Source organism: Pezoporus wallicus, unplaced genomic scaffold, assembly GCF_028554395.1.
Source record: "Pezoporus wallicus isolate ANWC-B61680 ecotype Strahan unplaced genomic scaffold, APGP_CSIRO_Pwel_v1 contig_8488, whole genome shotgun sequence".
NCBI classification, from domain to species: domain Eukaryota; kingdom Metazoa; phylum Chordata; class Aves; order Psittaciformes; family Psittacidae; genus Pezoporus; species Pezoporus wallicus.
The window spans coordinates 1-27418 of record NW_026641095.1 but is presented as its reverse complement, the minus strand read 5'-3'; the positions used below and the strand labels follow the sequence as shown (position 1 = coordinate 27418).

General features: G+C 50.4%; 1 protein-coding gene across 22 annotated transcripts in view; it reads right to left on the bottom strand.

Moving 5' to 3' along the window:
* The window catches only part of MAPT (microtubule associated protein tau), a 42658-nt gene extending 15736 nt beyond the window's left edge, over positions 1-26922 (bottom strand). For 8 of the 22 annotated variants that reach the window (XR_008973856.1, XM_057422005.1, XM_057422011.1 and 5 more), the window contains exons 1-7: positions 26811-26922; positions 25700-25777; positions 8901-8989; positions 7566-7652; positions 6151-6237; positions 4687-4752; positions 1050-1910 (exon numbers count right to left, since the gene is read on the bottom strand). Coding sequence is in view for 21 of the 22 variants with exons in the window: in XM_057422005.1 (XP_057277988.1) it covers positions 1050-1910; positions 4687-4752; positions 6151-6237; positions 7566-7652; positions 8901-8973 (1174 nt within the window). In the remaining variant the exon portion in view is untranslated. The remainder of the gene's footprint in view (positions 1-1049; positions 1911-4686; positions 4753-6150; positions 6238-7565; positions 7653-8900; positions 8990-25699; positions 25778-26810) is intronic. The other 14 variants (XM_057422017.1, XM_057422021.1, XM_057422023.1 and 11 more) reach the window with 7 other exon arrangements.
* Positions 26923-27418: the final 496 nt, after the last annotated feature.

Sequence of the window (27418 nt, the reverse complement as noted above, 5' to 3'; positions counted from 1 at the left end):
GGCATCACAGAAACATGGTGGGATGGCTCCTGTGACTGGAGTGCTGGGATGGAAGGTTACAGGCTGTTTAAGAGATAGGCCAGGCAGACGGGGAGGAGGTGAAGCTCTTTATGTCAGCGATAGGCTGGAGAACTGTGTGCAGTTCTGGTGAACTCAACAGAAGAAGGACATGGAGCTGTTGGAGCAAGTCCAGAGGAGGCCACGATGACGACCAGGGGCTGGAGCACCTCCCATACAGAGACAAGCTGAGAACACTGGGGCTGCTCAGCCTGGAGAAGAGAAGCTGCGTGGAGACCTCTGAGCAGCTTCCAGTGTCTGAAGGGGGCTACAAGGATGCTGGAGAGGGACTCTTCATCAGGGACTGTGGTGATAGGACAAGGGGTGATGGGTTCAAACTGAAACAGGGGAAGTTCAGGCTGGATATAGGGAAGAAGTTCTTCCCTGTGAGGGTGCTGAGGCACCGGCACAGGGTGGCCAGAGAAGCTGTGGCTGCCCCATCCCTGGCAGTGTTCAAGGTCAGGTTAGGCAGAGCCTCAGGCAACATGTCCTAGTGTGAGGCATCCCTGTCCACGGCAGGGGGCTGTAACTGGATGATCTTAAGGTCCTTTCCAACCCAAACCATTCTCTGATTCTATAAACCAGATGGCACATGTCTTGCTGGAACCAGCACTGGTTTAGCCCCACTCCAACACACCACAGCTGTGGCCATCCAGTTTTCATCTTCCCTGGGTGTGAGTTAAAGTGCCTACCCCACAGACCGAGGGAAACCAAAACAAAACCAGGTGAACAAAGCATGACTGGGGACACGCCAGCACCATGCAAGGGATGCAAACCGAGTGTGCCGGGACATCCGGGGTGGAACTAAAGAGGGAAGGAGCAGGAGGGGGAAGCAGCGGCGCTTTGGAGATCAGTTCACAGCAGAGGTCCAGGCCATGTCCCAAGCGGCAGGATTCAAGAGGTAGCAGCAAGCTGAAGGGCTGGTTCAGGCAGCCTTGTCGTGAGCAAGCCCCCAGCAGTGTGAGCTCAGGGCAGGCAAATGGAGCACACACCTTTGAGGAGAGGGACACGACTGGTGGCTTTATCTGCAACATGGGCAGGAGGTTTCTTCTTGGGTGTTTGACATTCTCCTGTACCTGGCAGAACCTCTTCCAAAGGAGCATCTTTGCCTTGCACATCATCTTTTATCTCTGTGGGTCCAGAATCTTCTCCCTCCCTGGGCTCAGCTTCTGTTTGGGAGATGACTTCTGAAGGCTCTGATGGGGAGACATCTCTACCTTCTTCATCTCCCAGTGGCTGTCTCCTCTCCTCTTGGTCTTCTGCTTTATGTGATTCAGCTTCAACAAGAAGTGCCTCTCTTGGGATGTCTCTGAGGACACCCTTGGACTTGTCTTCTTTAAGAGCCTCCTTAGCTGCTGGACACAAGCCCATTTCATGCTGAGCCACCAGAGAAAGCAAACCCTGCTCAGACATTTCATCAATGTCACGGTCTTCATCTCTCTCCTGTCCACTGGCATCTTCTTTTAATGGGGCTCTGGTACATAAAGGAGATGGCCCATCTTTAATATGGGTCTCCTCTGTGCCACCAGCTCCTGCCAACCCCTCAGTGTGCACCTCAGGACCCAGCTCTGCTCCCAGCGCCGGATCTACACCAATGCCTTCTCTGCCTCGATGATCCCACAACTCACTCTTGTCTTCGGATGCTCTGGAGTCTTGGTACATATCCAGGGGTATTGGGATGGTGACCTCGATTCTGGTGGGAGCTGCTGTTGTAGCCTTTGTTTCAGGTGGCAGCAGAGGCTGCTGGAGAGCCCCAGCTGCCTGCTTTGTGGGCTGGCTTCCTCCTTTCATCACACCTCCCACAGGCTCCTGGGGGCCAGGCTGTGGCTTTGCAGAGCTTGGCTCCCCCGGAGCTGAAGATGCAGGGTACGAAGCATGGGCAGACAATTAGCACAGGTATATCAAAACAGCAGTCACATAATGCTGAAGAGAGACTGAAAATTTCTATTACCAGGATAAAAGCAAGCCTCACACTGTCCCACTGTACAGACAACTTGCTTCTACAGTGGCTTTTGCTTCAAAGAAGCTCAGACCCCCCTGGAATCAGGAACAGTGACAACCACAGCACGTGGGAGATCAGACACCTCCATGGACCTGGTCCTGGAGGCGGCAATAGGATCTGACCACCACCATCTGCACTCCATGAGCTGCTTTAGCTACAGAGGTGCTCAGAAGCCAGGAACTCACCCATCTTCTGATCTACCACCACCACTGGACCATGCAGCCGCACAGCCACAGCAGTTCTGGACTGTGCAGCCACCCAGGCTCATCAGAGCTCCAGTGCTGCTGCTGCTGCCATTTGGGCAGAGTAGAAAGAGTTCCATTTAAAGCCCAAACCTAAGGTCACACAGACACAGATCTCCCTTTTGGGGGCTTGGAGGGGGTAAAAGACAGAATTCTGTTCTACCGCTGATCTCATGCATGACACAGCCCTTCACAATTTCACTCAACAATTGCTGCATTAAGCCAGCTGGAGCTTTTATCTGTTAGAAAGTCATTCAACTGAAGCAAAGATGCTCTGAGCAATGGGAATTCACCCTGAACGGAGGTAAATTGCTTTAAAGTCAACTGCCCCAATAAGAATGTGCATCTAGTGTTAGGAGTCTACCCAGCTTCAAGTAGTGTTGAGTCTGTTTGAGCATTGATCAGGTAAACTCAAGAGCCTGGAGCAGAGGCTGCAGCACTGAGATTCTAATTGCCACTTCCTTAAATTAACAAACAAGGTTACAGTAAGAGAAGTCAAGACTGACTCTTATCAATGTTCTCCCTGTTTTAAGAGAATATAAGGGCAGCTCCCACACAAAGAACTCTGAAATGGTGGAGAAACCAACCTTAAACTGGCACCTCTTGGCAGGTGATATTTGCATTATGGCATCAAAAAGCCCCAGGGATCTGGGGGGTGTTCATGCAGCAGCCAGCTGACCATCCCAGCCCACTTCGCACCAGGGATGTGGACAGTGGGCTCATGAGGGTTCATTGCTATACTTCCATCCCCCAGGAGCTGCCAGGGGATCTGAGGGCAATGTGCAGCACAAGGTCAAGAGCAGGCAGAATGCCAGCAGGGTACAATGTGTGAAGCAGGAAACGTTTCTCCACCTGAGACTCCACAAGCATTTTAACATGCTCCATCTTCACTGCAAAGATCAGTTTTTCTAATCCCACAACAGGAGAAATGAAGGCAGGAACGAGATAACCACACACACACAGAGTCTTGGGTATCCATAATCACATTCTCCTCCTAATCCAAGAGAATCATTACAAGTCCACTTTCAGAGAAGTAACGATTGACACAAGAACCTACAAGTGTCACACAGAGGTTGCATCAGAGCTCCAGTGAGCTCTATGTCCCCATACCTGAGAGATGAAAGATCCCAGGGCAGCATAGAAAGGCCTCTACTAAAACTCTGGTGAGAAACAGCAGCTTAGAACCAGACTGAATAGGGCAGGCAGAAGAGAGAACTTCACCCTCCTTCTGCCAACAGTCTTGATTTCTCTCTTGTAGTAGCAACACTGTTTTAAATACTGAAGAGTTGGAGGCAGAAAGGTTTAAATTTAACTGCAGGGAGCAGTCTGCACAGAATTGTGCTCATCTGGGTGTGGAAAGCAAAGACAACCTGAATTCAGCCCCGCAGGGAGAAGGCAAAGACCTATTTACTTCTGTAAAAGACATGATGTCTGCAAATGCACTGATGCAGCCATGAGAAGGAAAGATGCTGCCCAAGCAACTGGAGGAATTTGTGTCTCCTGCACACAGAACTACCTTACAAATGGGGTTTAACTAAGATTTCAAACAGAGCACCAAATTAGGACGATGGTGTATCAGGGATACAAGAACGCGACATCAAAGTGAGTCTGAACCGTGTGACTGCCCCATAGGGCACAGAATTAAGCCAGCACTGGGTGCTCTGGGAAAATCCCATCAAGTTTTCCTGCCTGAGCAGTCAAGAGAGGCTTTCCAGAGAGCCAAGAGGTCCCTGAATGGTTTCTTGGCTCATCTGAGCAGAGGCATTAATTACTGCTCTAAGATGCTCAGTGCCTGGCTTTGCCAGTCACATTCCCTAAGGCTGGGATGGGGAAAAACCCACTGTTACAGTCAGGGCATCAGGGAGTAGGTTTGAGACATGGTTCACATTAGAAAGAGACACCATAATTCAAACATTCACTTATTTCATGTGTGACATGCAGGGCCCAAAACTGCCTCTGTTCAGTGCTGAGCACTTCCAACTGGCTAACACCATCCCAGCGCTATCCATTCCCTTTTTCAGCGTGGAGGACAAACAAGGATCAGGGCTTCAGCCATCTGAGAGAGAAATGTGGTGCACGGAAAGCTGTAGTTCCCTGCCCTGGGTCAGGGCAATCCCAGACACAGCTACAGGCTGGGCAGAGAAGAGATTCAGAGCAGCCTGAGGAGAAGGACCTGATGATTGTAAGGTCCTTCCCAACCCTAACCATTCTGTAGTTCTATGAAATGAGGATGTTGGAGCATTCAAAGCAGGTATGACCCTCCCATGTCAGGAACAAGGAAAAGTGCACAACTGCTCATACAGTGCAGAGCATTTGCCTTCCAGGAGGGAATTCCCCAGCCCCCAGCCCCACATGTAGGCAGCCCAGGGACCGATGATCACTAACCTTGAGTGGCATCTCCTGCAGCGTGGTCCTCCAGGTTGGGAGTGGCTCCTACACCTGCCTCTTCAGCTGCTCCCAGTTCAGAGAAAGAAGGGGAAAACCATTATAAAAACAAGGATTAAGTTTGAAGATTGTGTCTGGAGAATTTATTTACCTCCCTGCTGACCCTGCCCATCTGTGCTATGAGCAGGGCAGGAGCAGAAAGGGAATCAAGCCACACCAACGGTGGCTCCTGGTACATCTATTCAGCCTGAACTGTTCCAGACTGGAGGAGCATGTCACAGCTCACACATCCTGGGTGGCAGGTTAGTACAAGCTCCTTCGGGTGCAGAAACAGGCTGGTAAGGAGCACGGAGGATGTGGATTTAAATCCTCTCTCCTATCCTGCCTAGCACTCACCTTAACACCTCTTACCTGAGCTCGACCTTCTTGGTGTTTATCACCTACCTCCCTGTAATGAGCTCTGCCGAGGCTATCTGATACCAGTAAACCCCAGTCTGACACTTTAGGAATACTGGTACATTAGAGAAGCACAATCTTCTTCCCAGCAATGATGGGCTGTCTTTACCAGAATTGTTTCAATGTATTATATGACTCCTTTCAAACCAGCTGAATCAATTCTATTTCTGTGTCACAGTTCTGCAGAGAATGCACATCCTTGCTAGTAGGAAAGCCACTCTGTGTTTCTCCACCAGCAGCCTGCTTTATCCCACTGGATGTGGGATAGACAATGTGGCTGCCCAAGGGACAGCACTGGGGGCTCCTTTTAGTGTTCAGGCACTGCCTGAAACCCATTTCCACCCATCACCTGCCAGATGCTTCCAGGAAAAGCCAATGCTGACCACACAGAGGACATATACTCATTTTTCACACAGAGACCTGACTCTCTCAGGAGCTGCAAGACCCTCATCCCTCCCTGGAAAACCAGGCCTAGGTGCAGTGATTCCACACAGAGCATTCAGGCCGAATTAGCCCCTTCACTTCCTCTGTATTACCCTTCAAACATGTTGGCAGGCACGGAACTGCTGCAGTGGCCTGGTTTTCACCTGCCACTTCCCAGACACCCGCATGGGCTGGGCTGAGCAAGAGCACCCATGAGACAAGCAGCGAGGTCCTGCAGTAAGCACCTCGCCAGCAGAGTGCTGGCAGAGGGATGACAGGATCTGCAGGTGAGCATTGAGCCTGGAGATGGGAAGTGAAGCCACCACGGAGACACCAGAAAGAAAGATTGGCAGATGTGGAGCTGAGGAAGAGAGAAGAAAAGGCTGCGAGCTTCCCCCAGGATGGGGAAGGCAAGAGGACAACTGTAAGCTAGGAATGATGTCTGCAGGCTGTGGAGAAGGAGCAAAGCATCAGGAACAAAGCACGCCCGCAGGAGGTCTCGTAGTGTTATTTTTAAGCATGAAGCAGTCCAGCTCTCTGCTCTGTCTGCATCAAGAGATGAAACTGCACCTCGGTCTCCCTCACCTGTGGTTCCTTCTGGGATCTCCCCGTGCTGCTCGACACCACCCTGATCCTCGTGGTCTCCTTCCTCCACTAAAGGTGCTGTGGCATCTGAAAAACAATGCAGCTTTCACACAGCTGTCGAGTGGCAATTCCCTGCGGAGGCCAGGACGTGCCTGAAGAACTCAGGAAGGCACCAAACTCCCTCCCTGGAGCCAGTGCTTGGGGAGGGAGACACCCGAGCAGGACATAGCCAAGCCAGCATCACAGGGACACCGGGAGCTGTCCCCTCTGCCACACAGCCCGCACATCTCCAGCATACTCCTCATGTAGCTGAAGACTTTACTATGAATGGACTGGAAATACACAGCTAAAGGCAGCCACAGGTGCCTGATGGGGGTGCATGGTGATGCTGTGCACAGGGCATCCCTAGTCTGGAGCAGGAAAGAATATCTCAACAGATAACTCCATAAACCATCTGAGCACCATGGCTGCAGTGCACTCCGGGTAGATACCTGCTCCATCTACCAGAGGGATGTCTGCTCATTGTGACAGTCCTGATCCAACTGGAAAGAGGGGCAATATCCTTTCTGCACCAGCCAGGTTCTATGTACTGACTCCTTGAGGCACACACACGGGAACAGAACCCATACCTCCACGGGACAGGGCTAGAACTGGTAAGCATCTCCATGCACCTTTGTTTAGCTACATCTTTAATGCCTTTACCTGACATCTCCAAGAGGCAGATACTCAGGGTTAAAGCAGCCAGAGGAACACAAGTGCACTTAATTAAAATGGCGAATAAGTCTCTAGAGCCCTTCAGAATCAAGTTTATTCTACAAAGCTGGCATCCAGTTAACACTCTGGAGCAGCACAGACGTGCCCCGAGTCCTACAACGTGACCTTTACATGAGCACTAAGTTTTGGTTTCTGTATAGACTCTGCCCATCTCATCACTGCAGCATGAATCATGCTGGACCAATGAACGTGTGAATAGAGGGGGCAAAAAAAGAGCTGTGAGGTCCAGGTGACTCTGAGAGAGAACACAGTGACCAGGATGTGCTGCCAGTATTCTGGGGGAGCACAAGGATGCAAACCTCTGGCCCTGGGAGCTCACAGCACGGGACTGCTCCCAGCTGCACTGAGCCAGTGGGACCTTCCAGCCACTGTGCAAAGAGTCTCCAGGAAGCAAACTGCAAAGAACCTCCTGACCTATAATAAACACTTCACCTTCCCTTGCCTTCCAACCCCCTGTCCATTATTTCACTCTGCAGAGTGGCGAATGTTACTTGTGATGAGACTAAAGAAGAGCATTTGTCCAAGAGTGCAGACACTGCTCCTAAGGAACCCCACCAGAACACAGCACGTTGAGTCTTCCGCAAGGTTCACCACGACCCCATCCATCACGGATTCAAAGCAGTAAGTCAAAGAGCTCCCACCTTCCGTAGTTGGGGTGCTCTTAGCGTCAGATGTTTCAGAAACAGGCTCATCTGATCCATCATCAACTGGTATCTGAAGGGGATAGCCTGGAAAACATTCACATACTTACAACAAGGCCTTTGGCTATGAGTGTGTGTCACGAATTCTGATTGCCCAGATCCACGGCAGCAAGTAACTAACTAGAGGGTATAAAAATCCTGGACTAATAAGCAAGCAAAGCATGAAAATGCCAACCAAAAGCACCAGTGTCATCACCAAAAGGAACAAGCAGAACCCCATCAGCAAAAGAAAGCCCAGTGAACCGGACAGCCAGAAACAGCAAAGCATGGCCCAAGCAGGAAAGGAGATCTGAGCAACGAAGCACAAAGGATGTACAACTTCTGAGGCCCTGTTGTCCCCCCAGCCATTTCTGGAGCCACCAGAGCAGGCTGTTGGACACTTCCATGACACATTAGGTCTAATCATTGCAAACCAGCAAGTGTTTGTAAAGGGCTTGGTGCAAGGAGTCGGTTGCAAAAGTCAGTTTTTGGAAGAGCGGGGCAAGAGGCACAAGGCTCCTCTCTGCAAGGAGTCTGGGCAAGCTAAATAATGAAAACTAGAGAAAATGACTTGGAAAAGAAGATTCAAGCTGGCATAAGCAAACCCCCAGGACCTGTGATGTGCTGAGCTGAGGCTACAAGCAGAGAGGAGCCACCAGACTGAAATGAGTTACAGAACCCGGGATGAATGGATGCTATGGATTCTCTCCAGGACAACAATTCTCTCTGGTGTAAGGTGTGGCCAAAGTACCTCAAGAAAAGAAAATTAAGATGATGTTTCTATGGAGCATAGCTGGGAGTGAGTCTCACAGGGCTGTTGGTGTTACATGGGTTCCAAGCTCAGCTATGGAGCGTGATGGAATGAGAAAGGGAAAGCTGCTTGAGAAATGCAGGTCTGAAATCTGAGGCAAAAGCCTCCCGCATGGCCCCCACTCCCAGAGCTCTGTTCAGTTCTCCCCATGTCCCTGTGCAGGTGAGGAAAGCAGGCAGCAAGCAGCACCCTTGAGCTGTGTCTCCAAAGAAAAGCAGTGCTCAATTTTTACAGCAAACCAAGGAGTGACCACAGAAACACAATGTGCAAAGCTGCAGCAGTAAGGACATCACTAGTCGGGGACCAGGGCTTGCTCTGCTCTTGCTGTGAACATAAGAGCATCCTGTGAGCGACCCACTGTCCCCTGGCTGCAGGGTGACCTGCACACATCTCAAAGGAGCTCTCACACCCCACGCTGGTCATTCTTCTCTCAGCAGTGGGCAAGGCTGCAAGGCTTCCCACCACCTCCTCCTGGAGCTGCTCACCTGATGGGATGTGCTTCTCCTGAGCAGCTGCATGATCCTCCATCATGGTGACGTCCTGACGGTGCTCCGCCATCTCTCAGCAAAGTTACCTGCAGAGGGGAGTAAAACCAAAGCCCGTTAGGCACAGCCTGACACAGCTCCCCTCCACCTACAGCCGCGCTGGGGTGTTCCCATCTGCTGCTCCATGGTACAGGGTTGGTTTGTCAGCCTGTTTCCAGGAGCAGTAAACATTCTATTGCACAACAGCAGCCACCAATGGTCTTTGTAAAAATACAGAGTCATGGAATGGTTTGGGTTGGAAGGGAGGGATCTTAAAGCTCCTCCAGCTCCAGCCCCTGCCACAGGCAGGGACACCTTCCACTGAAGCAGCTTGCTCCAAGCCCCTGTGTCCAACCTGGCCTTGAACACTGCCAGGGATGGGGCAGCCACAGCTTCTCTGGGCACCCTGTGCCAGCGCCTCAGCACCCTCACAGGAAAGAGCTTCTGCCTAAGAGCTCATCTCAGTCTCCCCTCTGGCAGGTTAAAGCCATTGCCTCTTTGTCCAAAGCCCCTCTCCAGATTTCTCGTACTACTCTTGTAGCCAACACCATGGTGCAGAGCAAAGCACAGACAAGAGACTGGACACTGGAGTGGTGCTAAAATACAGTTTCTAATGTGCATCTATCTGCAGGAGGAGATGGAAGTCATCAACAAACATCATCCACTTGTGTGAAGCAGGGACCATGTTTCTCCTGAGTCTCCAAGCCAGTTGGGCAGACATTGCTTGTAGCTGTTGATGTCCCAATAGCTGTTGTAATTACAGCAGTGACTAATAACCAGCTATTAGTGTAATGATATGTGTGCTGTGACCCTCAGGAGCGGGTGAACCCACCAGTGCAGCTTGGGTTACCTGCAGCAAGGGGGTAGCCTTAGCAAGATGACTGCAATTCAATTCCTGCCTTAGACAGCTACAAAGCCACTTGAAAGGACGGTACTAAGGAAGTTTGGGAACTTGCCCTGAAAGGAACTCACATGTAAAAATGAAAGTATAAATTAAGCACCTCATTTTTGCTCAGAAGGGACATTGATCACTTTGATCACATTGATCACACTGATCATTGATCAGTGACTGGTCTCATCTGGCCATTCCCTGACGTTATTTACAGGTGTACTTAGCACTGAAATACCAAAATATGATGCTAACCTTTAGTGCACAGGCCACAAAAGCAACATGGGCACGAGCATCAATGTGAAATGACACATAAATGTGCTGCTCTTGTGCGTGCATATACAGAAGAGGGACCTCTCTGCCCCAGACACACACAGGCTCTGATTACACCACCTTTCCCCATGCACTGACCTGTCTGTTAGTAGGAAAATGTGGATGGGCGAAGCAGTTCCCACCCCACTCACAAATGCTGGTCTCCAACAACCCCTCCCAGCCCAGCTCAGTTTACTCAGCATCCACAGACAGGAACATCTTTGCTTCCCAACTGCAGACCCAGAGACAAACTGCTCCCACATCCACTGTGCTGGATTTAAATGAGGCTGTTTCCTCATTCTGCCTCTTTCTCTCTCTTCCTCCCACCTGATCATTTGGAGAAGAGCAATTAGTGTCTCCCACAGCCTTCCTGGAGAGATGCAGTTTTGCCTCTGGACTAGAATTTCTTGGGGCACCATGCGGAGAGGATGCTGGCTTGAGAGCTGGTGAGCTCACACAGCCCACCAGAGGCTCTGCTGCTGCACAGGGACAGGGGACACAGCTCAGACCTTCCAGTTCTCTGCAGAGCATTTAGCATCTGAGCACCCCTGGCACAGCAGCAGGGAGCCATGATTCAGCACAAGCCCTGCCAAGGCTTAGTTCAGCACTAAGCAAGGGCAGGGTGTTTGTGAGAGCTGCTGATCCTGCTCTGCCTGAGCTCCCTAACACTGCTCTGCACACAGGAACAACCCTGTTCCCACTGAGCTCCACACATGGCAGGATTCAGCACCTCAGAGCTAAAGGACTGAAGGTGGGCTCAGTAAGATGCAGCCATTAATGTTTCAGAGGCAAGAGCTGCCAGGAAGAGCTGGCTTGTTCAAAGCCCCTCTCCAGGCTTCCTGTAGCCCCTTTAGGCACTGAAGCTGCTCTAAGGTCCCCCCTTAAGGAGCCTTCTCTTCTCCAGACTGAATCAGCCCCGCTCTCTCAGTCTGGCTCCATAGGAGAGGTCTTGCTTTTATCTTGGTTTTAGCTGAAAAATCTTGCTTCTAGCTGAAGAGGTGCCCACTCAACAAACGCCTTTCTCACAAGCTGCCCCTCCCCATGAGCAGCATTTCCCACAGCTTTGCCCTGCAGGGCTGAGATTTAAAGCCATTACAACAGTGCTGATGAAATTTCATCAGCACCAGATAAGCAAATAAATAACATTAAGCACACAAAGTGATCCAGTGGGCGAGAAGGAGTGGCCAGCACCATTATCTCTGCACTGCAAAGCTCTCCCAGCAGAATTTGAAGTACCAGCTAATCACACGCAGGGTCCTCTTCAGCAGCATCTACAAAGACATTTTATGCCTCTCCAACGGATGCTGAACTTCATTTTCTCTCCCTCTCTCTTTTTCGTCCTTTGTAGATGTCAGCTAAGAGCATCGCTCACTCCAAACCGTACTGATGATGAGGAGTTTTGGGACAGATCTGTCCTGCTGAAACCAAGAGTTGCTTCTATACAAACCCCTTTGGGCTGTTACTCAGGTAACAAACTCATGTGACTCAAGAGAATTTAAGCCTTATTAAAGTGCATATTTTAGATTAGACTGCTTAAAGATGGTGTGAAAACATTGAAACAAGTCCATAATGCTAATCCTGGTTTTCCTTTCGAGTGGGGGAAGGGGAAATCCCTCTTAGGGAAAAACAAAACCATTAAGGGGAAAAATTATCCTAAAACAGTCTAAGAAGTGTAAAACCAACCCCACCTTGAAGTGATGCTTCAGTAATGAACAACTGCAGCAAGGAGAGCTGCGCAGAGATAACTTCAGCAGCACCCTCTGCACGGCAGATAAAGCACAAACCCTCTGAAGACTCTTATCCTTTCCCAGCAGAACTCCTCTTGTTAAGCAGGAACACTATCTAGAAGGCAACAGCTTATCCCAAAATTAACAGCCTCCCCAAACCTGGCTCTTTGTAAACCTGCAGCCCTTTAGGCAGCAGTGAGCAGGGCCATTGAGCTGTGCCATGGGGTGCACAAGGAGGCAAACAGCAAAGGTTTTGCTGGGAGGAGCAGGAGGAACGGGCTCAGCCCAGGAGCAACTCTCAATCACTTCAATAGCATTTCGCAGCTGAACAGTCCCTGCAGGCCTGTGTTGTACAAAATATTAGGGGCTAGAAGCCAAAATAGCAATTTACTCCTCAAAGCACACAGGACCACAAAGCCATAAGGAAAAGCCTTAAGTGAAATGATGTGACCCTTTAACAGCCATTGACAGTACTCAAGTTGGGGAGAGGAAATGAAAGCTATTAGTCAGCTCAAGGCCCACAAGACATTTAAAGAGGAAAGAAATATTTTCCTTGTGGAGTTTGGCAAGGATACTGAAAGCAACCACTGCTCTCGCAGGCTCTGACATCAAAGCCTTCCAGCTCGAGGTGACGGTCCCCACATTGCCTGCAAACCCACCACCACTGCTTGTCCAAACCCATGCCAGCCTGACCTGGCTTCCTCTCCTCCAGAGCCACATCCCTGCCACCATCCTGCACCTATGCCCAGAACTGAGCCAGAATTAAAGCACTGCTCTTCCCCCACTGCCCATCCTGCAAATGTCTTTTCTAAGCAGCTTGCTAGGCTTGAAGGCATCAGAAAAATGGCTTGGTGTGCTCTGGCAACAGCAGCAAAAGTCGCACTGTTTGAGCAAAGCTTGGTGCATGGCAAACCCCTCGCCCAGCACAGCCCACACTGAACACTGCTGCAGCCTTCCTCCAAAAGGAACCAAGATGACAGCTACACACACTGCTTCATAAAGAGGAAAGAAGAACAGGAAAGACACAAGCAAACCCGACTTACAAAAGAAAATTAAATCAATAAATAAATGAAATACATGAACACCTGTAAGCCCTGGGCATTGGAAGGAAACTTCTCCCATAAAGCAGCATGCCCCTGCTGCCTGGTGACCCCTCTGCATTGAAGACAATGAGGCTCCACACAGCCCCAGGCCCGGTCTGCAGCAGCAATTCCAGCACAGGCAGCAAACGGGCATCCCGACATCTCTTTGGAGTGCAGCCAGGACCCATCACTGCCAGCACAGCCACAGCAGAGCCCTCACCCCGCTGCCACCACCACAAACCACCTCCTGCACTCTCCACCCGGCAGGACTCAGATGCCAAAGGAAGTCGAGCAGCCCCAAAGTCTTAATCCCTTGGCAAAAGGTTTCTCTGCACTAAAAGGTAACTAAAAGGCAGGCTGAAAACAACATACCCGATTGAGAGTGGCCCAGTGGCTGAGATGCTGGTACCCCACAGCTGGGATTCCGTGGTGCTCAGCACTGTGTCATCTGCGCCACGCATCAGCAGCGCTGTCACAAAGGAGAACAAAAAGGCGTCCCCACAAGCAGGCTGGTGCCAGGAGACGGGTGCTCCCACGATGCCCGGCCAAGGGAATGGGTCAGCAGCTGCACCCCACTCCAGCTACAGCCCTAGGATCAACAGGCCCTGGGATTATCCCGGTCACAGAGGCAGGGCCTGGATGTGCAGCAATCCTGACTGCGCAGCTCCAGGGATCACGAGTGTGGGAATGGCTCCATTTACATATGCACAAATCCCAAAATAAAGGAGGTGTTGGCAGATCTGTTGCAGCACAGGGGGGTTACAGCCACACAGTGTAAGGAAACACAGGGATTTCAGCAGAAGGCGAGCGCAATGAAAGATCCCAGCTGGATTTGCACACTCTGGTACACACCAATGGGTCCAACCAGCTCTCACACCAGCCACAGAATGGCCAAGCATCATCCAGACAGAGTGAAGCCTCCTGGGCTCCTGTGCTGTGTGCTCAGGCACAGCCCTCCTCCTCCTCAGTACTAATGAGTGAGTGCTCATTCTTTGAAAACATACTCACCAAACATAAGCTATGCGAGTGTTACCTCTGAAAGGTGATCAAACACAAACAGGCTTTCAAATAGAGCATCAGTCCGTCTGAATTACACCATTAAAATGGAGTGACAGCCCCATGAAGCAGCATCAGCCTGAAAGGTTTTTCATAATTCATAAGCAACTTCCTTTTCATCTTTGTGTACATCTCCAAGCACTGCTTTTCCGAGAAGCTGACAGAGGCAGGAATATGGACAGTGATAGCATTAATCACAGCCACTAATATGGAAGGAGCTGAGAAACTCCATGGAGTTTGGAGCTGGAAAAAGCTAGAAAAAAATCCTTCAGTTCAAAGACAGACAAATACCTCTTACAACAATAGGAGGGAAAAAGAAACAGTCTCAAAAATGTACATTTTGTCACCTGTTTTTTGCTCTTTTTCCCCACATTTTCCCCATGTTATAGCTTAAGTGACTCCTTTCTCTGGGAGCTGGACATCTCCCATGCAGACATGAGGTGGGTTTGCATTTGCAGCAGAACAGCTTTGAGGCCCAGGAACATCATCACAGCCAAGAGGGTCACACTGGCTTCATGCACACCCACGTGGGACCCAAAGGTTCCTGAAACCAGGCAAGAAACAACTCCCACACCAGGTCATGGCATATTACCGGGTCTGGGAAGGAGATGGGGAAAGGTGAGGGTGGTAAGAGGGCACAGAAGCCCCATGCAATGAAATGCCACAATTCTGTACAAACAGCATCAAAAGGGAAGAGAAAAGCTGGGCTCAAAGACACAAGGATTTGGGAAGCTGTCAGTAAATAGCTCTTACAAAGGCACAGCCAAGAGCCCCGGGAACTGACTGCTGGGGTCACCAGCTGGCAAAGGTCTCCAGGGCATGCTAGAGAAAAGCCAAGGGATGCTCACGTGCTCACAAGTTCCTCAGAGCTGCTGAGAATTAAACTAACAGAATTTGCCATCCCAAAGCAGCTTAGGCCCAGCTCAGCAGCTGCCTCCAAGCAGAGTGGCAATTAGGAGACAGGCTTATCCAGGGACACAACTCCAGCCTGAGCTGCAAGACTCAGATGGGAAATGGTTTTATCTGCATGTCTCTGTCCAAATAAAAGGGTGCCATGAAGGTGGCATCTTCCAAGAATAGGAACATGCTGGGAATCACCTGACAAGTGTTCTGAAATGCAGGAATAGCAACCCGAAAATTGCATCAATCACTAAGGACAAAAGCATGAAGTGGTCACCAAAGACATCATTATTCCCATATTCACAGAATCCCAGACTGGTTTGTGCTGGAAGGGACCTTAAAGCTCCTCCAGCTCCAGCCCCTGCCACGGGCAGGGACACCTTCCACTGGAGCAGCTTGCTCCAAGCCCCTGTGTCCAACCTGGCCTTGAACACTGCCAGGGATGGGGCAGCCACAGCTTCTCTGGGCACCCTGTGCCAGCGCCTCAGCACCCTCACAGGGAAGAGCTTCTCCTAAGATCTATCTTCATCTTCCTGCAAGGAGAGCAGAGACGTAAAGCCTTGTCACAGAGCAGGCTGGGGACAGTGGGTGTCAGCTCTCTGGATCACCTTTCCCATTCCAGACTACTATGCAAAGATCAGGCTGTCTCTAAGGCCACTAACTTTAGTAGATTAAAGCTCTCATCAGAGGGGCTTACAGCGCAGCAAAAGGAAGCCCCAGCAGTTTTAAAGCTTGCCCTGTCTGCTCAGCAGGCTCTCTGTGAACAGAAGAGAAGCCTCTTTGGCAGGATTTACCTTTGGATTTCCCCCCAGCCCCCTGCTAGAGTATCCTGCATTTCACAGAGCCATGACATACTCTGTGGATAAATTCTTCCTCCCTCAAAATCCTGCTTGCTTGGGAAGCCTTTAAGCAGTTGAACATGCAGAGCGGATCAAAAAGAAGGAGGAAGATCTTATTTACCAGCTAATTCTCTTTGACTTTTCCTATCCTAGGCTCAGCCCAAGCCACTGGAAATCAGAGCATCCTCCCTGCTGCTCACCAGCACTCAGGCTTGCACCAGGAATTATCTGATGAACAGAAAATGATGGAAAAGCCCAATATTTACCTAATGGAGTAATGGGTTTAAATTTACACAGGGGAAGATCAGGTTAGATACAAGGAAGAAGCCCTTTACTGGGAGGGTGGTGAGGCGCCTGCACTCTCCAGCTGGTCTCGGTGCAAGCAGCAGACCAGCTTCCTTCCCCTACCTCTCCCTGAGCAAAGGCAGACAATGCTGCTGTGGTTGGTGCTAAGCTGAAATGATGCTGATGCTGAGATCAACGTGCAACCAGAAGCTTCCTAAATTAAGAAAATGTTAAGAGAAGAAAACTTCACTTACACCTGTGAATGGACCTGAAAATTTGGGCACTTGATATTGCCTTCCACCTTAACCAAGGCAGCAATGTGTGCATGTGTGCAGCACCACAGGAAGGGCCTAAAATAGATTCCTTGGCCTCAGAGCAGCAATGTTTTAACTGTGGAAAGATGAAAAGAGCGAGGCCCCTGCCTCAGAAGTGGGCACAGCAAGGCTGCAATTCCACCAGCCAGGCTTGGTCCTTATTCCTTACACCTCCAACTGCGGAGCTGGTTCAAGGCACTAAACCAGCAGAAACTGAACCCTTACCAGCCGAGTTGGTGTGCGACAGTAGTGCTACAGGGCATCTCACCCTGGCTTTAGAGCACCAACACAGCAGAGGGTGAAGGTGTGTGATGCCAGCATGAGCCTCCATCCAGGTTTTGCCTTCAGCCTGTGCCAAGGTATTGTCTTGGAGGAATGACTTCAGCCTGTCACAACGTACATGTCTATTGCTCTGATCTCTGCTGCTCCTCTTCCTTTGATTTCACGGTGCTGACAACATTTGCTGCGCCCTGAATTGCTGCACCTGTGAATATTCAATGCTGCCACAGTAATGAAGATATTAAATGTAAAACCTTCTTCCTGCCACAGCTCTAGCTGGCAAATGCGAGTGATCCTGCTCAGTGACTGAAGCAGGAAAGTGCTGCGGACATCAATCTTCTCAGAGCAAGGTAACTATTCAAGGAATCTTCTCAGGTTGGCCTTCATTTCTTAGCCATTTTGAGCTGTTTTAACACATGGATCCACATTAAAACAATGACAACAGCACCATCTGCTCCAGCTACTGCAATACCACTGTGGCTGGCATCACTCTTCCATTGACAGAAAGCCTGTCCCAGGGAAGAAGCCAAGTCAGGTGAGTTTTCCCAGGGAGCACTGTTTCACTTCTGCAGGATCCAAGACTGCAGAGCTCCTGGCTGCAGAGATTGCAGATGCAGGGGGGAGACTGAAATGAGCTCTTAGGCAGAAGCTCTTCCCTGTGAGGGTGCTGAGGCGCTGGCACAGGGTGCCCAGAGAAGCTGTGGCTGCCCCATCCCTGGCAGTGTTCAAGGCCAGGTTGGACACAGGGGCTTGGAGCAAGCTGCTCTAGTGGAAGGTGTCCCTGCCCATGTAACTGGATGAGCTTTAGGGTCCCTTCCAAACAAACCATTCCATGACTCTATGAAAAACTACAGCAGCAAGAACACAGGTCCCTACACAACCTGTGACAAACCCTCACAACATGGCTTGTCCACAGTGCTTACTTCACCAAGCCATTACTTTTAGCCATTTGATATCCAAACTGGGCACCAAATAGCCTTTGGCCCCATAGTGTCCAGTTCCAGCATCCCAGGGATGACTGACAGCACCGGAATGCAGCGGATGCTTTACCAGGACAGGCTCTCTATAAATACAGGGAACGAGTCACACACTCTTGACACAGTGGTTTCTTACCCCAGAAAGAAACAAACACGACAGACCTCACAAGTTTTCAGGGCTTTAGCAGGACTTGCCCTCATTCCAGCACTCACCATGCAACAAGACAGGGCTCAAAGGGGGGAATGTTAAGCTTCTGTTTAGCTTTGCTACATTACTTTTGCTTTTTGTGACAAAGAGACGTCTCATATGAGGTCAAAAGTCAAGAGTGTGTTTCCTGAATGCCTTTTTTTCTTGTTAAGGCCAAAAGACACAAACAATAGGACATTCATCAAGCATTTCTGCTGCTCTCACATCTCCCTTGTCATGTTATTGCTGGGAACTGGTGCCTGTTCCAGCCCTGGGTTTCATACAGCATGCATGAACAGTTAGCAGTGCAGTGGGCAGCAGCAGCATCTCCCAATACCCAGCACAAGTTATCAGGGTTTGAGATGCAAAGCTTTTACTTCAAAAAGAACAACCCAACAGAAGCTTCATTTGTACCTTTATTTCTCATTACAAAGAAGCAAAGTTTGCACCATGCAAACAAGGCATTTCAAGTGAGGATGAACAGCAAGTCAAAACCTCTGTACCCAAAACACATCCTTGCTTAGCACTGGGATGTCTCTCTCCAGCTGGTCTTGGCCCAATTTGGGTCACTGGGGATGGCAATCAGGTAGCAATCTGGCTTGTCTTGATGCTAGTTTTACTGAGCTGACAAGCAGCTTTGCAACAAAAGCAGACGCAGGCAGTGTGAACAGTGACAACCCTCAGGGGAACGCAGGCCATAAATTCAGGCAGAGTTGTAAAACCATTATCTCCCCTCCTCACCAAAGGCTAAAGGAGGAGCAAGTTTAAAATAAATCAAAATCCATGTACATTTCATCCTCCCCAGGAATTAGGAGGAAGGCTGGCTGCTGCCAATGGTCCTTTCCACAGGGATGAAAGGTGGAAACTGCCCCAGCTGAGGAATTCTGGCTCAATCTTTCCCACCACATTTGTTAAAAGTACATGAGGTGCCATCAGTCTCCTCAGGGATTTTATCCCCTTTCAGCTCTAAATGCAGCTCTGCTGTCACATGTGCTGCAGAGCCTTACTTCTTGCTTAAAATAATGTTACTCCAGCTCTCAGGTTACAAGGGATCCATTCATGTTCATAAGGTCATGAGCTTTCTCTCAATCTGTAATACAAAGGCTGGAATATACAGGGCTGCTGGCGTTTCAGTGCATGAACAGAGCAGGTCCTTGCAGAGGCTCTGACCACACCTAGAGCCAGAGTGCTTTGTCACAGCCTTACCGAGGGAGGCAGCAGCACTCTAGTATGGACCAGGAAGGGTGATCCAGGGTGCTGAACCATTCCATGGTTCCATGATCTGCACATAACGCAGCCACAACCACAGTACAGGAGTCTCCCATTTATGAACATAAGCATCAAGAGGCTCTTGGAGGTTGACAGAGCAAACAAGCCCATGGAATCAAAAGCCCCTCCATAAGGGGAGTACACGAGCAACAATAACTCAGGAAATATGCTTTGGAGCTGAGCACGGACCTCAGACAGCCGTGACAATAAACCCTATTATTAGACACACTAAAAGCAGTGCCATATTTGAGAGATTAAGCATTAATAAGTGCCTTCACATTCAACAGTATTCATGGCTCTGCCTCTCGCCTGGAGGAACCTGGGGGGAAGGGAGGAGCTGGTGGGGAAATTCAGCTAACAGTAAAAGCAAAGCTCATGTAAAGCAGGCTACAAAGCCATAGAATAAGAGGCAGTGATGGAGCTCAGAGTGCTGCAGGTGAGACAGTTCCCATGCTGGAAGCCCAGAACACCCTGTTTCAGTCCCATCCTTTCTGAACCTATTCTCTTGCTTACTGATGAGCAGTGGCTACAGGCAACACTCGAGCAGATCTTTCAGATGGACTTCTTCCCTGCTTTCCTTCCTGTTCCCAACAGCAGCACTTAATACTTCTGTGATACATGCCTGTGAGGCCCTCCAGCACTGCACCAGAAGATGCCAAGGGAAAGGCACTTCGGTTTCTGCCCCATTTGGAGATGTCCCTTGTTAAAATCGACTTCTTCAGCCCCCTGCAGCAAGCTGCAGGGCAGCATCGTTTGTCATGCTGATGAGGAAGCAGGTAAAACCGCATGCAAGGCAGTAACTTCAGAGGGCAGAACTTGCTTAGGGTAAAGTAAGTGGGAGCTGAAAACGAACCACAAAAGGCCATTCTGATTTTGGGTTAAATCCCAGCTTTAGGCTCACTAACACCTGATGTCTGATACCACAAAACACAGCTACCAGCAGAGAGCACGTAAAGCACCGCTTCTGTAACACAGCCACATAAACCAGCACCATTGGAGATCTCACCTTAATACACAAAGGTAACTTAGTCCCAGAAGCTCTTACCCCATCACATCCAGGATCTGCAGTGGGAGGGTAATAAAATCCTCAGCACCTACAGGGAGCTGGTGAGCACTTTGCACGAGGTAGGTCAGCATTAGGGAAGGAACACAAGCTACAGCTGTGAATCTTGGGTTGCCTTTGCTCCTGACCATACACACTCTTTCAGATCTACACTGCATTTTGATGCAGAGGTTCCTCTTGCCAGCCTGCACTGACACACAGCCACCAGAGTTCACAGAAGGCCAGAGCCAGAAACCAACCTCCAGGAAGCTCATCCCACTAGATTATCCCTTCTCTTGGGACAGGCTCTTTCAGACACCTCTTCTGTATCACTGTATCTTCAAACTAACCACACAAGGAACACACTAACATTGAGCCCTGCAAACCAGCACAAGAATGTGTTGTCACCAGTGCAAGGAAGCTGTCAGCCTGGACACACAGCTCTAACACCACCGTGCCGAGGACCAGTCCCAGCCCTGCCATCCACACTGGACAGACCTCCTCTGCCCCCAGCTCCACCGAGCATGTGCACAGCTGGCCAGATGAGGTCCCTGTATGAGGAAGCTCACATCAAGTGACATTTGGCAGAGAGGAGCAGAGCTGCTTGTGAGCGAGACACACACATACTTCATGGCAAGACCAACACACCCAGGATCTAAGTCAAGCTTTGATCAGGTAAGAGATTAAACGCTTCCTGCAAAGGGAAGAATTTCACCACTCTGAACAAACGTGCACGTTCTGAGCCGGACATGTTCAAGGATCAGGGTAGAGGCTTGGGTAGAGGCTTTTTATTTTTTTTTAGCCATTTACAAGCACCTCAAGGAACTTCATTCTGCAGCAAGTGATCTGATGAAATCCATCTGAAATTACACCAGGCACTTCCAGGCAGACACTCTGGAACAGGAGCGAGCCATAAAGTGAAATGCTGACGAGTGGCAGAAGGTCCTGCAACTGCAGCCCATGGCAAAGTCACACACACAGTATTCAAAGCCATGAATACAGGAGAGGTGATGAAGCTCCTCGTAAGTGTTGAAGGTTTAATACAGTCCTTCTTCATATGAACTAGTATAACCTGTCCCTTAGATATCATCCTGCAATAACCTCCGTCAGGCACTGTCCTCTCCATGTGCCTCAGAGCATCCTCAGCCAGCAGACCTGCGGTCACCTGGAGTAACACACACTGACCAGCCAAACAGGACAGACCCACCTGATCCACCTTCCCTGAACACAGACGGTGCAATCCTACAACCACTCTGCAGCGACGCAAGAAAAGCACGGAGGAAAGGCACAGAGGATGGACAAATAGCAGTACCTGGTCTAGGAAGAGAGGGCAGGGCAGGTACAGTGAGGAAGCTGAAAAGATGGGAATAATTAGCCCAACTGCAACAATAATCCCTTTACCTTAACAGAATGTATCCCCTGGTGCTGCCTTTGCTTGGATATTTAAAGAAAAGACAGTGAAATCAGGAGCCACACCACATGCAATGACTGCTCTTACTGAGGGGACAGCTTGGAAGGGAAAGGGGAAAAATCAGTGGATTGATCTCTGATGAGCATGAAGGGCTCATTAGACTTACAAAGAAATTCCACTCAAGTCTCAAGGCACAGATACTCCAGCCTCCAGATTCCAGTGTAAACTGCATATGCTTCCACAGGCACTTTAAGTAACAGCCTACTACCAGCAGATTTCAGTGTGAAACAAAGCTCTAACTCACAGATGGAGGATACTCATCCTGCTGCAAGAAGAGATTCAGGTCCCTCAGAGCAGAACTGTGTCCACTTTAAAAGCCACACAAGGGGTTACCTAAAGGGCCACAATTCTCTGCTCTCTCCACCACGTCTTGGGGTGATATGCCAAGACAGATTGGGATTGAGGGCTGGCTGTGCTGAAAAGCCAGGTGTGAGCAATGCTGCACCCAGCAGACACTCCAAGAAGGAGCAGTGATCCAAACTAAGGGCTGCAGCCCTGGCACAGCCCACTGACCTCTACCCAGGATCACTCACTCTAAATCCCTTCCCAGGGAGTTCAGGACGAGTGGGAACATCGCTGCACCGCTCTGCTGGCAACCCGTGCACTAGGGCATGGCCTGCTTCATTGATGAGCATCCCACCAGCAAGGCCATGGCCTTGGGGTGAGCCCCAGACACCACACCAGCCCACCACTGGGGTCTAAACCCTATGGTTAAGCAAGCAAAGCTCCTGAGAGAGAAAGCAGATTTAGAGCAGATGGGCAGAAAAACCTAGAAAGCCAGACCAGCTCCAACGCAGCACTAGTGAGAGACCTGAGAGCTTCTGTCCTCCTCCCAAGACATCAGCTGGAGCTTCTCTGAACAGAGGCTGGGAATAGCCAGGATGGAGAGTCTGAGGCTCACCCTCCACTTGGCTATGGAGCAGGCACACACCATCCTGGATTTAACAGTCTCAGCTGTCCTAATACAGCCAGAGGCACCCATTCTGCTTGGCAAGAAAGGGCTCACAGTGCTTTTCACAGACCTTAGAGCAAGCCATACACCCAGAAAGCACAACAGATCCTGCTGTTCAGGGGCTGATTGCTTTACCTGTATGCAGAGCCACAACCTCCTAAACCTGTGCCATGTGCCAAACACACTGTACACACTCTCAACATCACCCAGATGAAGGGCCCATGAGTCTACCACAAGTCCAGGGCACTTCAGGACAAGCTTCCATCTCTCAATCCACCCCCATACCTATGGCCACCTAGCACACAGCCTAGAAAGAAATAAGCCAACCCACTAGCCCACTGACCTGCCCAGCCAGCAGGCTAAGCAAAATGGAAGATGCTGGGTGGAAGCCAGCACCCTGATTCTTTCATGCCTAATTCATCAAGTGTCAGAGCACTGCTACAGCCACATTAGCAGCACGCACTCCAAAGACACAACCACAACCAACCTCATCAGCACGCTGGACTGGCAGTAGTTTATTCTGCTCAAGACAAATCCAACAGCTTTCTTCCAGTTCTTGAATAACACTCCTACTGGGGAAAAAAGGGGAAGGACCACCCTCAGCCATTGCCTCATGATCCCATTTGGCATGCTCTGCAAGCCAAAAGGGATTTGTGTGGAAGTCTGGCCATGGGCACACCCAGCACCTGCATCTCAAACAGCAGTACTCAGAGACCCTGACAGGCAAAGCAGTTCCACTAGATGTGTCAGGATGGTTTGGTCCTCCTGTGCTGATGGACGCAGGCTTTCAGAGGAAGCAGCAGACACCCCATCTTAAAAGCATTTTGAACATGGCTTTCCCCATCCGTTTCTAACAGCCCCACAATGCTGCAAAGCCCAGCTTCCAAATGAAGATATAAATGTCATCAAGGAGCAATTCAATACGCTCCCTGCTATTACACAGCGAGAACTGCTCAGCAAATACACAAGGCACAAGGTGATACCCAAACACTTAGACAATGCTGCAACTCAGATCCACATGCATGCAATGAAGAACAGGGTTCTTTCAAACGAAGCAGAGGACCATGAAAGGCAGAAGATGAGGATACCCACCTTACCAGCATGCTCCAAGTGTCCCTGGCTAGATCCACCAGGCTCAGCCTCAGCATGGAAAGAGCATTTCCCTCGGTTTTATCCTATGAGGACTGCTCTCCTGGCCAGGGAACAGACTTCCCCATGGCTTTTGGGAAGGAAATGAGAACGCTGCAGCATCCTTGTTCAGGACAGATAAATACGTTTACTGGGTCTTGCTGGAAGTGCAGTTTATTAAGCACAGAGGGAATGGGACAGTTTGGATGAAATGCCTTGGGAAGAAAGAGGCTGGAAGGTGAGACAGAGATGCAGGGTGGGGAAGACTAAATTAGAAGCCTGGCTTGTAAATACTTAACATAGACCTTGAAAAGGACAAGTAATGAGGGAGGGAGAGACACAAACCCCATGCTGTCGCACTTGTGACCTGCACCTTGTCACCTGAAGGGAGCAGACCCACCTCCTCCCCATGGGAGCTCCCCACAGGGCACACAGAGGTCCTGTTGCTTCTGTCCTCATCTTGGCTAATCCCAGCTGATGAAGGATAAAGGTCCATATCTTATCAGTGATGCCACCTGCCCCTTCCAGAGCAGCAAACAGCCTTGCTCTCCCAGGCAGACACCGCAACACCTTGATCTGTCTCATGTTCACATCAGATGGGACCTTTGCAACAAGTTCACTGCTGCAGATCAGCAGCAAGCTGCTCCAGAGCAGGGCTGACCATATGGGCCTCTCTGGCTTTCATTTTAAGGCTTCAAATGGTAACAGCCATGCTGTGCACTTTCACTCATTAACACAAGCAGAGCTGGTTTAGTTCAGGTTTCTCAAGGATCAGCTCCTGGCTGTGCACGATGAAGACAAGACCCACAGCACTGGACACCTCCATGTGCACAGTAATGGCCCAATAACCTTTTAAACCACCAGAGCTCACCAGGTGCTTCATTTCAAGCTCTATATGTTCAAGACCCAACTGTCCTAATACCTTCTGATGCTGCAGTCAAGCCTTATGGAGGATGGAGACCCAAGCACCCAGCCTATGGCACAAGCATTCCATTTCCCTGGAACACAAGAGATGGGTCTCAAACAACCCCCACCTGCACTGTAATTCCAAAGCCCTGAACACAAGCCTTCATTTCTGAGAGCATTCAGTATCATGAGATACCTCTGCTAATACTGGGGGGTGCACAGGAAGGCATGCCACAGCCACACACCCCTTTTCAAACACCATTCCTCTATCTAGAGCATGACTGAGACAATGCAATACTTGTATCAGGTGTGAATTACCTGCCTGGAAACCTCTGTGCACTGAAGGTAAGTCAGCCAGCACCTTGCCTTCCTCCTTAAGTTACATATCTTGGAGTAAATCCAAGCATTTTGCATATCAAGAGGGAACAAAGTGACTGCCCCATCCCTGGCAGTGCTCAAGGCCAGGCTGGAGCAACCTGCTCTAGTGGAAGGTGTCCCTGCCTGTGGCAAGGGGTGGAACTGGATGAGCTTTAAGGTCCTTTCCCAACCATTCCATGATTCTCTCTGGGTTTGACTATTTCTCATTTATAGAGAGAATGAGATTTTCATTTTCCTTCCCTCAGGCTTCGCTTGTAAATGCCCAATTGAGACCTCTTATGATTGAGAAAACCAGCAAAAAAACCTGACCTGCAGAAGGAAAGCCATTAAATACTCCAGATGTGAGGTACTGGCAGCAAAGGTAAAACCCCTCTGTCGGCTGTAAGAGGGCAGCCGTTGCTCAGCACACCAGATGAATGCTTCTCGGTAGTGAATTTTGTTCCACTCATTCAGACACACTCGACATGTGCCCAGATCCACACAGATAAAGGCAGGGCAGCTCAGGAATACGCGGCACACCAAGAGCTGGAGTGACAGCTTAGCTCATCTCAGCAGCTCCTTCCAGCCACACCGTTTCTAAGCAAGACCAGCCCCTCGCTGCAAATGGAGCTGCACCTCGCATGGTGGTACCACCAGCAAATGGAAGCAGAAACTCCCTTTAAAGCGATGGCAGCTTCCCTCTGCGAACAAACAGGATTGCATCTCTAGGGCTCAAACCAACCTTCCCTGGGCAGACAGGGATGCAGACAGCAATCTCCATCCCTCACCTGGAACAAGCTGCTCCTGCTCTTCACGGCTTTAACTGCTCCAAGGCAGGGGATGCCACACAGCGTGCCTGGAAACACCTGGTGAGAAAACTTCCCTTTCCACATGGTGAAGTTAGATTTAAAACAAAGAAACACCCAGCACCTGAAGGGAATAAGGGCAAAGCCCAGAACGGGGCCAGCCCCATGGCCCGCCTGGGGTGATTTTGGGACAAGGATGAACAGCAGCATGGAAAGAGGCTGATGACAGGGACAAGAGGAGCAATTTCACCATGACACGGGGATGCTGGTGAGGTATAAGGCACATCGAGGACCTGCCAACACCTCCATTTACACCAGGTACCACCACCCCAGTGTCAACCCCATGGGGCACCGGCATCCCCAACCCCATGGGGAAAGAAAGGGAAAGACCCCGGGGCTCAGCAGGGCAGGAACCCACCGTTAACGTTAAACACCAGCACCCCTTACCCTGCGGATGCACAAAGCAGGGCATCACCGGGGTACCATAACCTCCATAATGCTTCCACCCCCAAAATGTGGGGCAGGGTGTGGACAGCCCCCGTTTTTAAGCCACCTTTTCCTCATGATTTCTTACTACTGATTAATTGATCGTTGTTAATTACAACCGCCCCGCGCCCCCCCCCCCCCCCCCCCCCCCCCCCCCCGAGGGCGGCTGCAGAAGATGGCACCGCGCCGGGGCGGGAAGGCGCTGCCCGCCCTCCTGCCGCAGCCCCCCGCCGCCACAGCCCCGGCCGCGCCCGCCGCAGGCACCGGGGCAGGAAAACGGCGAAAACGGGCGAAGAACGCGAAAAAACGCCCTTATTGCCCCATCCCGCCCCGCCGCGCACCTGCAGCCGCGGCCGCGCTGCCGCAGGGGCCGCCCCTCGCTCTGCTGCAGCAGCACCACGGGTGACACGCCCCTTGGCGCCGGTTTCGGGGCCCGAGCAGCCACGTTTGGGGCGGTTTAGTGCGGTTTTTACCCCTTTTCACCCGCTTCACGCTCTGGGCGCGGGGACAGCGGGACACAGCGGGACACAGCGGGACACAGCGGGTGCCCGTGCCCGCAGCACCCGCACCCCCCCCAGCTCCGTTCCTCCCGCCGCCCAGCCCGTACCTGCCGCGCAGGGGGAGTCCGCACCGGAGCCGGGCGGCGGTGACAGCGGCGGCGGCGCGGGCGGGGCGGGGGCGCGCGCGAGCTCCGGAACCTTCGCCGAGCCGGCGCGGGATTTGCTACTGCTCACTTCATTGATTGTTCCAGAATGTCAGGGCACACAAGAGGAGAAAGGAAGGTCAGCTACATCTGCACCTCTTTTAAAGTACCCATGGGCAAATATCTTAGTATTATTGTAACTGTTTACTAGATTGGGATCTTACAGCATAGATCTCTGAATCCTCACAAACCTGCTTACAGACCTGGATTATCTTCGATTTACTGTCTGATAAGATATAAGTTCAATTTCTGAATTTTTTCCTTTTTTCTTTTTTTTTTTAAAAAAAAATCGATAGGAATAGTGACAAATAACTTTGCTGTACTAAATAAAATGCTGATTTGCCATATTCGTGTAGATGTCAAATACACCAGGATCCTTATTGTGGGATGCCTGAAAAATATCGACAATAAAGTTTAACTTTGAATAAACTTATATAATCCAGTAAGTCCAGAAGATAGATACAGAACATGAGAAGCACAGAGAGAAGAAGCAAATGGAGTAAGCTGGTTTT